The 12423-nt window shown below is 48.1% G+C and overlaps 1 protein-coding gene across 10 annotated transcripts in view; it reads right to left on the bottom strand.

The window, feature by feature from the left end:
• Positions 1 to 5612, bottom strand: part of LOC121663452 (keratin, type II cytoskeletal 1-like) — a 9046-nt gene extending 3434 nt beyond the window's left edge. For 4 of the 10 annotated variants that reach the window (XM_042025720.1, XM_042025726.1, XM_042025724.1 and 1 more), the window contains exons 1-10: positions 5000 to 5612; positions 3791 to 4008; positions 3046 to 3106; positions 2356 to 2451; positions 1882 to 2046; positions 1673 to 1798; positions 1107 to 1327; positions 890 to 918; positions 191 to 331; positions 1 to 127 (exon numbers count right to left, since the gene is read on the bottom strand). The exon at positions 1 to 127 is cut by the window's left edge. In XM_042025720.1, coding sequence (XP_041881654.1) covers positions 1 to 127; positions 191 to 331; positions 890 to 918; positions 1107 to 1327; positions 1673 to 1798; positions 1882 to 2046; positions 2356 to 2451; positions 3046 to 3106; positions 3791 to 4008; positions 5000 to 5536 — 1721 coding nt within the window. In that variant the 5' untranslated portion in view covers positions 5537 to 5612. Of the gene's footprint in view, positions 128 to 161; positions 332 to 889; positions 919 to 1106; positions 1328 to 1672; positions 1799 to 1881; positions 2047 to 2355; positions 2452 to 3045; positions 3107 to 3790; positions 4009 to 4999 lie in introns of all 10 variants that reach the window. The other 6 variants (XM_042025730.1, XM_042025719.1, XM_042025723.1 and 3 more) reach the window with 5 other exon arrangements.
• Between the last annotated feature and the right edge of the window lie 6811 nt (positions 5613 to 12423).

Here is a 12423-nt window from a genome sequence, read left to right as displayed (position 1 = left end):
CCTCCAGAGCTTCCTCCTCCTCCATATCCTGAACCTTTTCCACCTCCATAACTTGAACCACCTCCACCAGAGCTGGACCCCCACCCTCCCGAACTGCTGCTACCCTTGGACATGGAACCTCCACCACCTGAGCTTCCTCCTCCTCTGTATCCTGAACCTTTTCCCCCTCCACAGATGGACCCACTCCCACCAGAGCTGGATCCACCTTTTCCCCCTCCAGAGATCGGCCCTTTCACTCCGCTCCCGCTGGTACCAGCAGAGCTCATTCCCCCCTTCACACTTTTTATGCCTCCAAAGACTCCAGGAGCTCTGGAATTGTGGTCAATGACACCTGCAAGAAATGGAAATTATGTTCAATTTATTCTTTTTACCCCCAAAAAGTCTGAGCCAGACTGGTTTAAGCATGGTGGTCATGGACTTATCTTTGAAGGGAGCAACAAGAATCTCTGTTAGTAGAGATCAACCTACGGAATATTTTCTCATTTTTCTGGGCTTTTCAGCTTTTTTTAAAACATAATTTATGTCTTATTCCACCCATGAGCACTCAGTGCAGCCCATCATTTACAAAGGCCAAGACTGTTTTTCTCTCTCCTTCAGCTTCCTCAACTATTCCACAAATTTTAGGACTAGCTTTTATTTCCTTCCCTTCTGCCCTGCATCAAGCAGACCTATGGATTAAATGAGGTGTTTCCCATTTCCTCCAAATGTGGAGGGAATTAGCCGATAACTCTAAAGTCAGTTGTTATATTAATGTGTATTCACAAAATCCCCTTTGCATCCCTTCCTGAATTAAGATGGGAGCTCGGATAGTTTGTTCCAATGATGTTAAGACCACAAAGTAGGAACAGTTTCCTTAAAAAAACCCAGAGAAAATCCTTGGGATACTCACAGATTGTGGCCAGTGATCCTTCCTGGATCCTGTGGAGGAAAAGTGACATTGAGGTAAAGCAGCCAATACAATCAGAATTAAAATTCAGGTTAGGCTTTATCAATGATCCACAGAAAGGTGACTCCTCCCAGGCCCAATCCACTCCAGAGATCCCAGTGACAAATCCACAGACACGCTGCTTTGTCCAGGTGTTTCACCCACTTGATTTTGCCCCCACCTGTTCTCCTCCTCCTCAAGGAGTGATCGATACATGGCGATCTCGATGTCCAGGCCCAGCTTTACATTCAGGAGCTCCTGGTAATCATGGACAAGGTGAGAAAGGTCATCCTTGGCCTGTTGGAGGGCGTTTTCCAGCTCCTGGAGCTTTTTCTGGCCATCCCTGATGGCCGAGCTCCCACGGTGCTCAGCATCTTTAATGGAGTCTTGGAGGCTGGAATTCTGCAGATGGAGCAAAGGGAACGTGATCATGTCCCCTCTGTGGGGAGGACTTTATCGCCCAGCACAGGAGAACCCCCAAAATCCCATCATTTTCAAACCCTCCTGGCATTCCTTGGAAATCAAAAGGCTTTCCTCAATGACAGAACACCAAAAATACATCAGACTGGATAAATTAACACAATTAAACCCCAATATAGATCCCAAAAACCTAAATCTGCATCTTTTGGAAGAGAAAACTTCATCCCTATGTTTGCCTCCAAAGGACTGGCTGCCTCACACTGCACTAAGATCCCATGGAAAAGGATCATTAAATCACTTAGTCCTGCTGGAAAGTATCAGCTTTACCCTTTTCCTTGCAATTTCAATTTCTGGTTGGAGTCTTTGGATCTGCCTGGCGAGTTCCTGAATTTCCTGGTGACTGTTCCTCAGCTGCTCTCGTTGATTCACCCACATGTTCTGTAGGTCCTGGTACTGATGGAAAGAGGACACAACACATGTTTGGTTTCTTTTCCAACGAGGAGATTTGTGTCCCTGTTTCCCCAGTGTCCGCTCACCCTGCCCTGGTACATGGCATCCAGTTCAGCTGTGCTCTTCTGGGCCATCCCCTCATATTCCTGCCTGACCTCCTCGATGATTCCATCCATGTTCAACTCCCTGTGGTTGTCCATGGACACAATGATGTCAGTGTTCCCAACAACTGTTTGCAGCTGGGACAGCTCCTGCATGGAAAACCATGTTAGGGATTTTAACAGTCCTTGTGATCAATCCAGACCTTTATGAGGAAAAAATGAGACCTTGTGGCCAATTTCCCACTGGAATTTCTCCACCTGCAGCACCCAGGTACCACTGTACCCTCCCAATTGTAATTTTCAAGGTCTTCCAGCCTTTGGGACTTTGAATCCTTTTCACTCAGCAAAGGCCAAGGATAATTAATTCTCCAGGCCAAAAACTCGCACCCAAGCAAAATTTCTGGGAATCGCCAGAAGACATGTCCTTCAAGACCTGAGAGTAAGATTTTAATCACTCACGGCTTCATATAAACACCGGAGGAACTCCAGCTCCTGCCTCAGGATATCCACCCGGACATCAAACTCCATTTTTCCCATGTATGCACTATCCAGTTCCTGTAAAATAAAAAACAAAAACCATTGGAATATTTGCATTTTGTTGATCCAAATGCTCCACTGAAGTGCAGTTCTTGGGGTATTTCCATAAAACCTTAATTCCTGGGATCAAATAACTGCCCATGGATCTCAGATTTCATTTGAAAAGCAACAGGAACAAAGGGAAAGTAAGATGAAAAAATTGGCTGGGAAATGGGTACGACAACTGCAGCAATAAATCTGTTCCCAGGGAATATGAGAAATGGGAGAACACCATTTTTATTCATTCTTCTAATAAAAAGTTGCCTAAATACTCTCTTCTCAGATAGTTCCGAGCCATCTACAGACATTATTTAACATAATAACAATATTCCACCTGGATTGAGATTCAATGAATAGGAAAAACCGGCACTTTTTAGATATTTGTCCTACAAAGGACCGATTCATTCTCTACAGGAAATAATTCCTCCTCAGTCTTGTTCTGCTTTTCAGTTACTTCAGTTAAAATTAGACAAAGCTCAGCAAAAACTGCAGCTTTTGAAAACCTTGGCAACCACTCAGATAATGTTTTATTTCTGAGGCATTGATTTTGCTCAGGGTCTCAGGTTAATTCACCTTTTTAAGCTCCACAAACTCCTCCTCCTTGGACGTGCGTTTGTTGATCTCCTCCTCGAATCTGGGGGAAAGAAGGAGGTAGATTATTATCTATTATCTATTATTAATTAATCTGTTTAATTAATCTATCCATTATCTTTCATTATCTATCTTAATTTTTAAGTCAAGTCAATCAGTAAACAATGGAATCACCCAAAGATTGAATGTGTTGAGTTTTCATTTTACTGCAATTGCAGTTCCTGGCAAGTGCAAACCCTCTGCAAAAAGAGGCACTAAAACAGCCCAAAAAATGGGGTCAATACAGATCAGCCCTAAATTTAGTAATTCTGAACTAAACTTCCCATTTTTCAGAGCTGTGGATGGACATAAATTATCTAAGGCAGAAAAGGTGACAACTCTTCCCAACCTGACCCCAAGCTCAGTTCTGTCCCTCCCCACCAGGGCCCCACAAGTGGAATCCTGGATCACTCACTGCTAGAGAGGAGAAAGGAGAGGAGGAGTCTGGGAAGGAAAAGGAGTGGAAGAGATCATCACAAACTTTGATTTTCCTCTCATTTTTGGGAGTTCAACCCTCACCAAACTCTTCCGGCATCAAAGACAAGCCCCATAATTCACCTGCAGCAGAGTGGAGCTAAGAGACTCCAAACTCCTGCAGATGCAAAGCTGAGCTTTTCCATCCAAGGCCACAGTGACCATCACCTGGGAAAATCCCAGCACCTGTTTTCCCATATTTGTGACCATTCACCTGTTTTTATAATCCTCAACAAGCCGGAGCATGTTGTAGGCTTCGGGATCCAGCTGCTCCTTCTGGCTCTGGAGCGTCTCAAGCTGCCGCTGCAGGTTGCTGATGTAGGACTGGAAGAAGTTGTTGATGTTCCTGCTCTCCTCAGGGCCAGAGCTTTGCTGCTGCAGAAGTTCCCACTTGGCCAAGAGTGCCTGATTCTGCCGCTCCAGACATTGAACCTGGAAGGGAACGCAGTTCCATTCGTGGAAGTGCCCAAGGCAGGTTGGATGGGGCTTGGAACAGAGTGGTCCAGTAGAAGGTGTCCCTGCCCATGGCAGGAACTGGATGAGCTTTAAGGTACCTTCCAATCCAAATCACTCCACGATTTCTATAATATTGACCAGGTGATAACCTGGACACCCAAAAGTTTGGGAGAGAAAGAAAAAGTCACAGACACACTGATTTTTCAGGACTATGGAATCTTAAACCTCCTGAGTGTAACCAGCACCTCCTGTTTGGTAAAACAGGTAAACCCTGAAGTCTCCACATGTAACAGAGAGAAGTAGAGGCAGAGACACCTCCTAGATACCACCGGGGTGGAAGAGCTTTCGTGCCTGGTTTGAGAAGAAGCAGAAGAGAAGACAAAAGTGGAGAGATGGAAAGTCACAAAAAAGGTGAAGATGGACCACCTAGAAGAGGGCAGGGCTTCCAAACCAAGGAGTGACTTGTTCAATAATTCAGAGAAATTGAATTCACTTGCAATTTCTGGCAAGTGCAAACCCTCTGCAAGAAGAGGCACTAAAACAGCCTCCTCTTACAAGGTTTGGCTTTGCTTGAGAAAAAAAAATACTAACTCATCAAGATGTCCAAGTCCATCACCCATTTTTCCTGCTGGCATCAACAACCTCCAGGCACCGGAATATAGGGATATATATTCCCAGCAAACCCCTTTCCTCAAAAGAGGACTGAGTCAATGTGCTGGTGACATCCCAGCAGTTTATTGTCCTGCCACAAAAGACAACTCCAAGATCTTTATCCCGGGGCAAAAAGTGATTCACACAGCAGCGTTTACAGTGGCCCATCGGGAGCTTCACACCAGCCTGCAGGAATTCAGCCAGTGCTGAGATTTTTGGAGGGAGAAGATGGAACATAAAAGTGTCCCCGTGACTCACACCCACCTTGTACCTCCCCCCTTCACAGATAACAGGACAAACAGAAGCCAGGACTCACCTTCTCGATGAATGATGCGAATTTGTTGTTGAGAGCTTTGATCTGCTCCTTCTCATCCGAGCGCGCTCGCTGGAACTCAGGGTCCACCTGGAGCTGTATTGGCCTCAGCAGGTTGGTGTTGACATGGACCTCCTCAATGCCTCGGAGAACTCCAGCCTGTCCCAATCCCTGTCCAGCCCCTTGTTCCCCTACTCCAAGACCTCCTCCGAGCACCTCCCTGCCTGAAACTCCTCTGTAGGTGCCACCAAGCCCTGTTTCACCACCTTGAAAAGCTCCCACGAAATATCCTCTTCCACCAAAGCCCCTCTCAGGTTGTCTCCAGCCACCAAACCCAAGGCATCTCCCATATCCTACTCCTTCTCCTCCGTAGCCTCCACCAGTATAGACATTCCTGAACCCTCCAAGGTTGTGGAGGCTCCTGCTGCCATACCCTTGCCCAAACCCTCCAAATCTCCTGTCTCCACCTCCCAAGGTCCCGCAGTGAGCAGAAGAAGAACTGAAACTCCCTTCCCCATATCTGGAGAAATATCGTCTCATGGCAGCACTTCCAGGTGGGAAAGCCAGTGGAGGAGGTAGTGAAACAGGAGGAGAAATCAGATTGAAGGATCCTCAGCTACTCCGGGGGAGTATGGAAGTTCTCCTTTATATGTTTTGGAGGAGCTCATCTCCATTCCGTGGTAATTAGCAGGTCTCTAATGTTGTTATTGGGTTTGGTTCATCAGGCAGCAATTAATGGCTGACCGGAGAGGTCAGATAAACACCAACACCGGTGGGGCAGTTGTGAAATTCCCCAAATCCTGCCTGACTCATGAGCTTTGCTGACGGATCTCCTTATCTCATTAGCCTCCATCCGTAATTAAGTTACCCCTGCTCATCCCACAGCCCGTTCTCTCCCGTATTTCCCCACCTCTTTTGGCATTTCAAAGGGCACAAGACCTTGGTGGGCCTTGGGGGCGTCTGACCTCCCTTCACCACATCACCAGGAGCACCTACTGCACCTTTTGCTTCCCATTCCTGTTCTTCTCTCATTCCCAAAATATCCCAAGAGCAACTTTTGCTTCTAATGGGGAAGATGCATCCGTCTCCCCATCTCTGTGCCAGACTCCACCTTTCCAACATTCAGTGGCCATGGACATATGGAAAAGCATTTGAGAGCCAAATCCTGCTGCTGGCAGCACCACTTGGAATCTCCAGCCTGGATTAATTTCTTGAGAAGACACTGGGATCTGGTTCCTCCAAAACCACCTCTGGAACCACTTCCCCATGGGAAGAACCTCCTCTTTGTCCCCTACACGACTTTAGGAGGAGCTGGACTTCACCTGGCAGGATCCTCTTCCTCCCAAAGCAGCTGGAGGAAGCCAGGCTGGGAATCCATCTGTTATGCAGAGGTTCTGTGGTCAGGGCTGGGCAATTCTGGCTCCATTTGGAAAGTGCCTCATAAATCGCCTAAATTAGGGGTTTGTAGCTAGAGGTTATTAAAACAGCTGGAATATCTCAAGCTGGACAAGACTTTGGATGCTCAGTGAGGCTTTTCTCACAAGGAAACACAGTGTTTTCCAGGAAAACAGCTGAGAAATCCACTTTTCCCTACCAAAATCCTCTACCTCACCTTACACCGGGAACAGCCAACCAGTATCTCAGACCTTCCTTCTGTGCTAATTTTGTAACTAAATTTTACTCATTATCTACATTTCCCGAAGAAATTCAACCAGATTTCCAGCTGAATCCCCCCTTTTTATAAATCTGTATAAAAATCTGATTTGGATTGAGAATTCTGTTTCCTGCAGGAATTAATTATGGTGAACCTTAAAACATGGTGCAATTACCAGGATTTTAAAAGCGGAGGAGAGGGGAGGGAATTCCTGAAGGAGACTGGAAAGGTTGGAGCCAGGTGGGGGTCGGACTCTCCTCCGAGGTCATGAGTGACAGGATGAGAGGAAATGGCCTCAAGTTGTACCAGGTTTAGGTTGGATACTGGGGGAAATTCCTTCCTGGAAAGGGGTGTCCAGCTCTGGCATGGCTACCCAGGGCAGGGGTGGAGTCCCCGGCCCCGGAAGTGTCCAAGAAATCTGTGGATGTGGCACCTGGGGACATGGTCAGGGGTGACCTTGGCAGTGCCAAGGGAATCACTGGGCTTCGTGATCCCAACCTAAATGATTCCATGATCCTGAAGGGCTGGTGCTGGCTCCGATGCCATTGCCCTCTACCCCCCTCCTCTTCCCACTTTACAAGCGCCTCATTCCAGAGCTGCACTGGGCAGCACTCCAGGTAATCCCCATGGATCATGGAAGGAAGTGTTGTGACCCTGGAGAGTGAGCACCCACAGCTCCCTGTGGAACACCAGTGAGAGAGGTGTCCATCCCAATGTCGTGCCCTGTGCAGCAGCTGAGCGAACCAGGCTTGAATTCTGAGCTTTCTAGGGCAGCTGGAGCTCCGAGCCGGCGGGAGGAGAGCAGCCATCCCACCCCACGTGCCATAATCCGGAGTGTGGGCAGCTGTTGTGATCGGAGGTGGCGCCGGATCAGCCTTGGCAGCACATCCCAACCACACCTGGACCTGTCGAGCTGGCTCCAGAAACAGGGATGCATCCCAAGAGGTGTCCACGCATCCTGCGGATGAAGGGGAAGCTTCCTGTGATTTCTTCCTCTTTCTGACATAGCTGGGACAAAGGGATCACAGGTTCATCCATCATCCTTCCCAGGGAGATGGATTTTCATGGGATCAGGGTGTTATGACCACAGGGTCAACCTAGCTCTTTGTCTTGGGGACTTTAAGGATAAATTTAAATTCCATTCCAAAACTTGATCCATTAAAATTGTCTGCCTGGGCCACTTGTGCAGCTGTAGGAGCAGGCACTGAGGGCCCTCATGTTGTTCCCCCCATCTGGAACAGTCTCTGGGGCAGGCGGGGAAGGTGGGGAAGTTTCTCCCACCTGGAAAAGCCTCTGAGACAATGACACTTTTTGTGGACAAAAAGGGAACCAGGAGAGAACCAGGATGGTCATGTTGGAAACATCCAGAAATTCAGAGACAGACCCAAACTGGAGCTTTTTGAGCACAACTGGGGCAGGAACCTGCCAAACTCCACCACTCTCATCCACCTCTGTCCACCTTAACCCAAACCCTAAATGGGAATAATAAATCCCAGTTCTCAGGCTGATACTGAAGAAAATGCCTCGACATGCCCACAGGATCATCAAAACCAGCTCAAAATAAGGTCATGGAATGCTCTAGGTTGGGAGACCTTAAAGCTCATCCAGTCCTGCCGTGGGCAGGAACAATTTCCACTATCCCAGGCTGCTCCAAGCCCTGTCCAACCTGGCCTTGCACACTTCCAGGAATGGGGCATCCTCTGGGAAATCCATTCCAGGCCCTCCTCACCCTCACAGGGAACAATTCCTTCCCAATATCCCATCCAGCCCTGCCCTCAGGAAGCCATTCCCTGTGTCCTGTCCCTCCATGCCTTGTCCCCAGTCCCTCTCCAGCTCTCCTGGAGCCCCTTTAGGCCCTGCAAGAGGCTCCAAGGTCTCCCTTCCACCAGACCAGGTCACTCCAAGCCCCATCCAACCTCTCCATGACCAGAGATGAGGCAGCCATAAACTCTATAGAAAATAAAAATAAAAAGAACTAAAAGAAAAAGGGGGAAAAAGTAACTACAGAAAACACAAACCCTAAAATTGCTAAAATCCTGTGGTTGTCTGGTTGAAAACCAGATCCTAAATATAAATAAAGGATCTCTAAAAACCCCACTGGCAGGCAGAGTGAATAAATAAGGATATCAATGCACCTCTGACTATTAAAGAAGTACTGTCAGAGCCGTACAGTAGCACATGAATAAATCCAGTATTTAAATTTAATAACTGTCCCAATGAAGGAGATAAATGAGCACTGAGAGAGGTCCTGATCTCCAGCTTCCTAAATTCCTGCATAATTAGGGTCCTCAGTCACTTGGAACTGGGGCTGGAATGACACAGACACACTCATAAAAATGCCTTTAGCCCGCAGACTTTCTTTTTCTCCCCCCCTCTTTCCCTGGAATAAGCACAACCTCTCCCTGTGCTCAGCGAAGGCAGCAAGAACTTGGAGAAGAGAAAAAAAAAAGGAGAGAAATGTCAAAAACCTCATGATTTTTGCAGAACAAGAGATGAAATGTTGGTTCTCTCCCAAAGTTTATCCTATTTTAAGCCTGAGGTTTCCCAGCTGCAAGAACATATTGTCCTAATGATACAGATATTCCAAAGTGGATCCCACATTCATCATTTAGGGGACAGGGAGACCAGATGGAGTTTCCTGCACGCAGAGCTGGGTGAGACTGGAAGTTGCTATTAAACCACAGGAAAAAATCCCTCTGATTTTCCTTGATTCTGAACATTCCTCTATCTGGGAATGTTTAGAATTCCATGAATTCTCAAGACTTTGTGGTAAGTAGTGAAGTTTCCTGGTGAGAAAACAGTTACTGGAGAGGGTTTAGGAAGGCCCTAAATGGAAGGGATTTGTCCTGTGCAGACAGACAGAGCTCAGGTGGTTGGGAATGGTTTTGGTGGGGGGACATCTTCTCTTGCCTTGGTTGAGCAGCAGCGCTTTATGGAAATGCTCCATTGGAATGGGCAGGATCCAGGGCAGGAGTGGAGGGAGGGGAGGGCGCAGTGCTCCAAACAGGGCAGATAAGGAGGAACAGGACCCATCACTGGGTCACTCCATCAGGAGCTGCTCCAAATGGAAGGAAGAGGCCGATGGACCACGGAATTCCAGACCAGGGGGAACGACTCTGCTGCCACAGAGGAATTTTGTTTGTAGGGGAAGGAGGACACAAGTAGATGAAGTGGAGATCAGGATCTCTGAGGTGGCACAGAACAACCTGGGCGAGGTTGGAATAAAGTCCAAGATCCAATGAGAGTGAGAGAAGCAAAGGAGATCAGCGTGGGAAGGGCTGGAAAGCCCTCAAAGAGCAGGAAGAGCTTCCCCAGATCCAGAAACATCTGTGCAGGGAATGGCCACAACCTTTCCCTGTGGTCAGCAAAGGCAGAAGACTCTGAAAGGACGAAGGAAGAGAAATGTCAAAAACCTGGTGGTTTCTGCAGAAGAAAAGGTGAAATGCCCTGGCGATGGCTTCAGACTGGAATTTTGACGTTGAGGAGGCCACAGGGAGCTTGCAGGGCAGATTCGACCCAGGGTGGAGAGGGAGGCCACCAGCTCCAGGGTCAGACAGTCCAGGCATTGTGTTTCTGAGGGAGGGGGGCTCTGGGGAGGCTCATTTAGAGACCAACAACCCGAAATCTGACTTTAACTTGTGATCCCGTTAACAAGGGACTGATGGCTCTTTTAATCTCTTTTAATAAATGGTTTGTGATTTGGGGTTGACAGGAAGGTAAACAAGCCAATAATGTCCTCAATAACACCCTTGATATTAAATCATCAATTCAGAAAATAACAACATAATTGTGATATTGGTTAATCTCCTCTTTCCCTGACAATAATGTGAAAGTTTATGAATTAAATTGAATATAATTTGTGAATACACTGAATTAATTTTTCTATTACTGTTACTATTAACAATGGTGGCAAGTGGATGAAGGAGAAGCTCATTAATTTTTTTTGCTTAATTGGCTAATGCCAAATATCAGCCTCTGATCCCTGAGATCTCCGACAGGCTGATCGTGTCCCGGTGCCTCCACACACAGCTGATGCCCTCTGGCTCAGGCGGGAGGTGCTGGAATAAGGCTGAGAGAAAATCTCCAAAGGGTTTCAGGAGGAGGAGGTGGAGGACGAAAGGTACAACCTGCAGAGAAAAAAAAATTAAAATAAGGGGGAAAAAAGAGGATGAGGAGGAAACTGGGTTGAACTCCAGGTTAAAAGCACAGGGCGACATGAGATTTTTATCTGTGTGCACCCGTTTCTCAGCAGAAAAATGGTCAATGGATGTGGCAGTCATGATATAAACTGATTTTTATTTCTATTAGGGCAGGATTTTGATGAGGACCTCCAGGTGACCCAGCAATCAGAGCTCTCAGGAATGGCCTCTCCAGGGGTTTGGAACCTCAGGAACCTCTTAGCTAGGCCCCCAAGGTAAAGAAGCGTCTGAGAGTGTTCAGCAGCTTCAAAAGCTGTTGTGTGAGTTGAGAACGATTTTAATCACATCCTGTCCCACAGGAAGTTGAAACAGCTGGAGATAATTCTGGCAGATGTTCCAAATCTGGTAAACAAGGTGATTACCGACCTCGCAGCGAAGTGGGTCCACTGCTGCCTTCCCGGGGTAGCGTCACCAGCAGGAGGGTGACCACACCCAGTTCCACCGGGGCTGCACTCCAAGCCCATAATTAGCCCAATCAAGACGATACTTTGTGATCAATTGAGTAAACCCCTCTATTGATGGATCCGAATTGCTGTCGTTTCCTCTGCAGCAGCAGCAGCAGGAACAGCCATGGGACAAGAAGGCAGGTGCAGAAAAAGCTGCACAAAAAGCACCAAAACTCAGATGGTTCCAGAGTAAATCTCCTGCCTGGGGAGGGAAAGGTCTGAGCATGGGCTGGGGAAGGCCAATTAAAGGGCTTTGACAGGTGTAGAATCAGGGAATATCTTGAGTTCTGGAAGGGACACACAGCGATATCAAGTCCAACTCCTGGCCTTGACTAGGAGAATCCCAAAAATTCCACCATGGGCCTGAGAGCATTGTCCAACACAGGGAGGACCTGGAGCAAGTCTGGAGAAGGCCACGGAGCTGCTCCAAAGGCTGGAGCCCCTCTGGAGCCAAGCTGGGAGAGCTGGGGGTGCTCATCTGGAGAGGAGAAGGATCCAGGGAGAGCTCAGAGCCCCTTCCAGTGCCTAAAGGGGCTCCAGGAGAGCTGGAGAGGGACTGGGGACAAAGCATGGAGGGACAGGACACAGAGAATGGCTTCCTGAGGGCAGGGATGGATGGGATATTGGGAAGGAATTGTTCCCTGGGAGGGTGAGGAGGCCCTGGAATGGATTTCCCAGAGGATGCCCCATGGAAAGCAATCCCGGTGAAGGGCTCAGCTCCTTGGCCGCCAGCCCAACCTTTACTACAGGGGGTCACAAACACCTGCAGAGCCCCACCAAAAATGGGAGAACTCATTCAGAGAGAAGTTTTGTGGGGGAGGAGGGAGGGAGGCAGCTCCAAGGCCCCCAGGACTGGCAGGAGGTCCTTGTCCAAGGCTGACACACAGAGCACTTCCCATTTCAGCTGATTCTGGCCCCAAATCAAGCCGTGAATGGATCAGACTCAGCAGAGAACCCCCAGTGCAGAGAGACCTGTAGGTTAAGGGTGAGTTCGGTCGGGACGGAGACGGAGACGAATGGAGAGATCTCTATAGGCAGGTCTTGGGACACAGTCGGTTTATTGTAAAGGGCGTGGGTATTGGGGGCACTGCTCAGAGCTGCCTGACTCAGCTCTGAGCAGGCCCAAGA

The sequence above is a fragment of the Corvus kubaryi genome, unplaced genomic scaffold, assembly GCF_017639235.1.
Source record: "Corvus kubaryi isolate FWS band 111438036 unplaced genomic scaffold, C.kubaryi_AGA036_p1.0 37277, whole genome shotgun sequence".
Lineage (NCBI taxonomy): Eukaryota > Metazoa > Chordata > Aves > Passeriformes > Corvidae > Corvus > Corvus kubaryi.
Note: the sequence above shows the minus strand (reverse complement) of the source record. Positions and strands in the feature narration are given on the sequence as shown.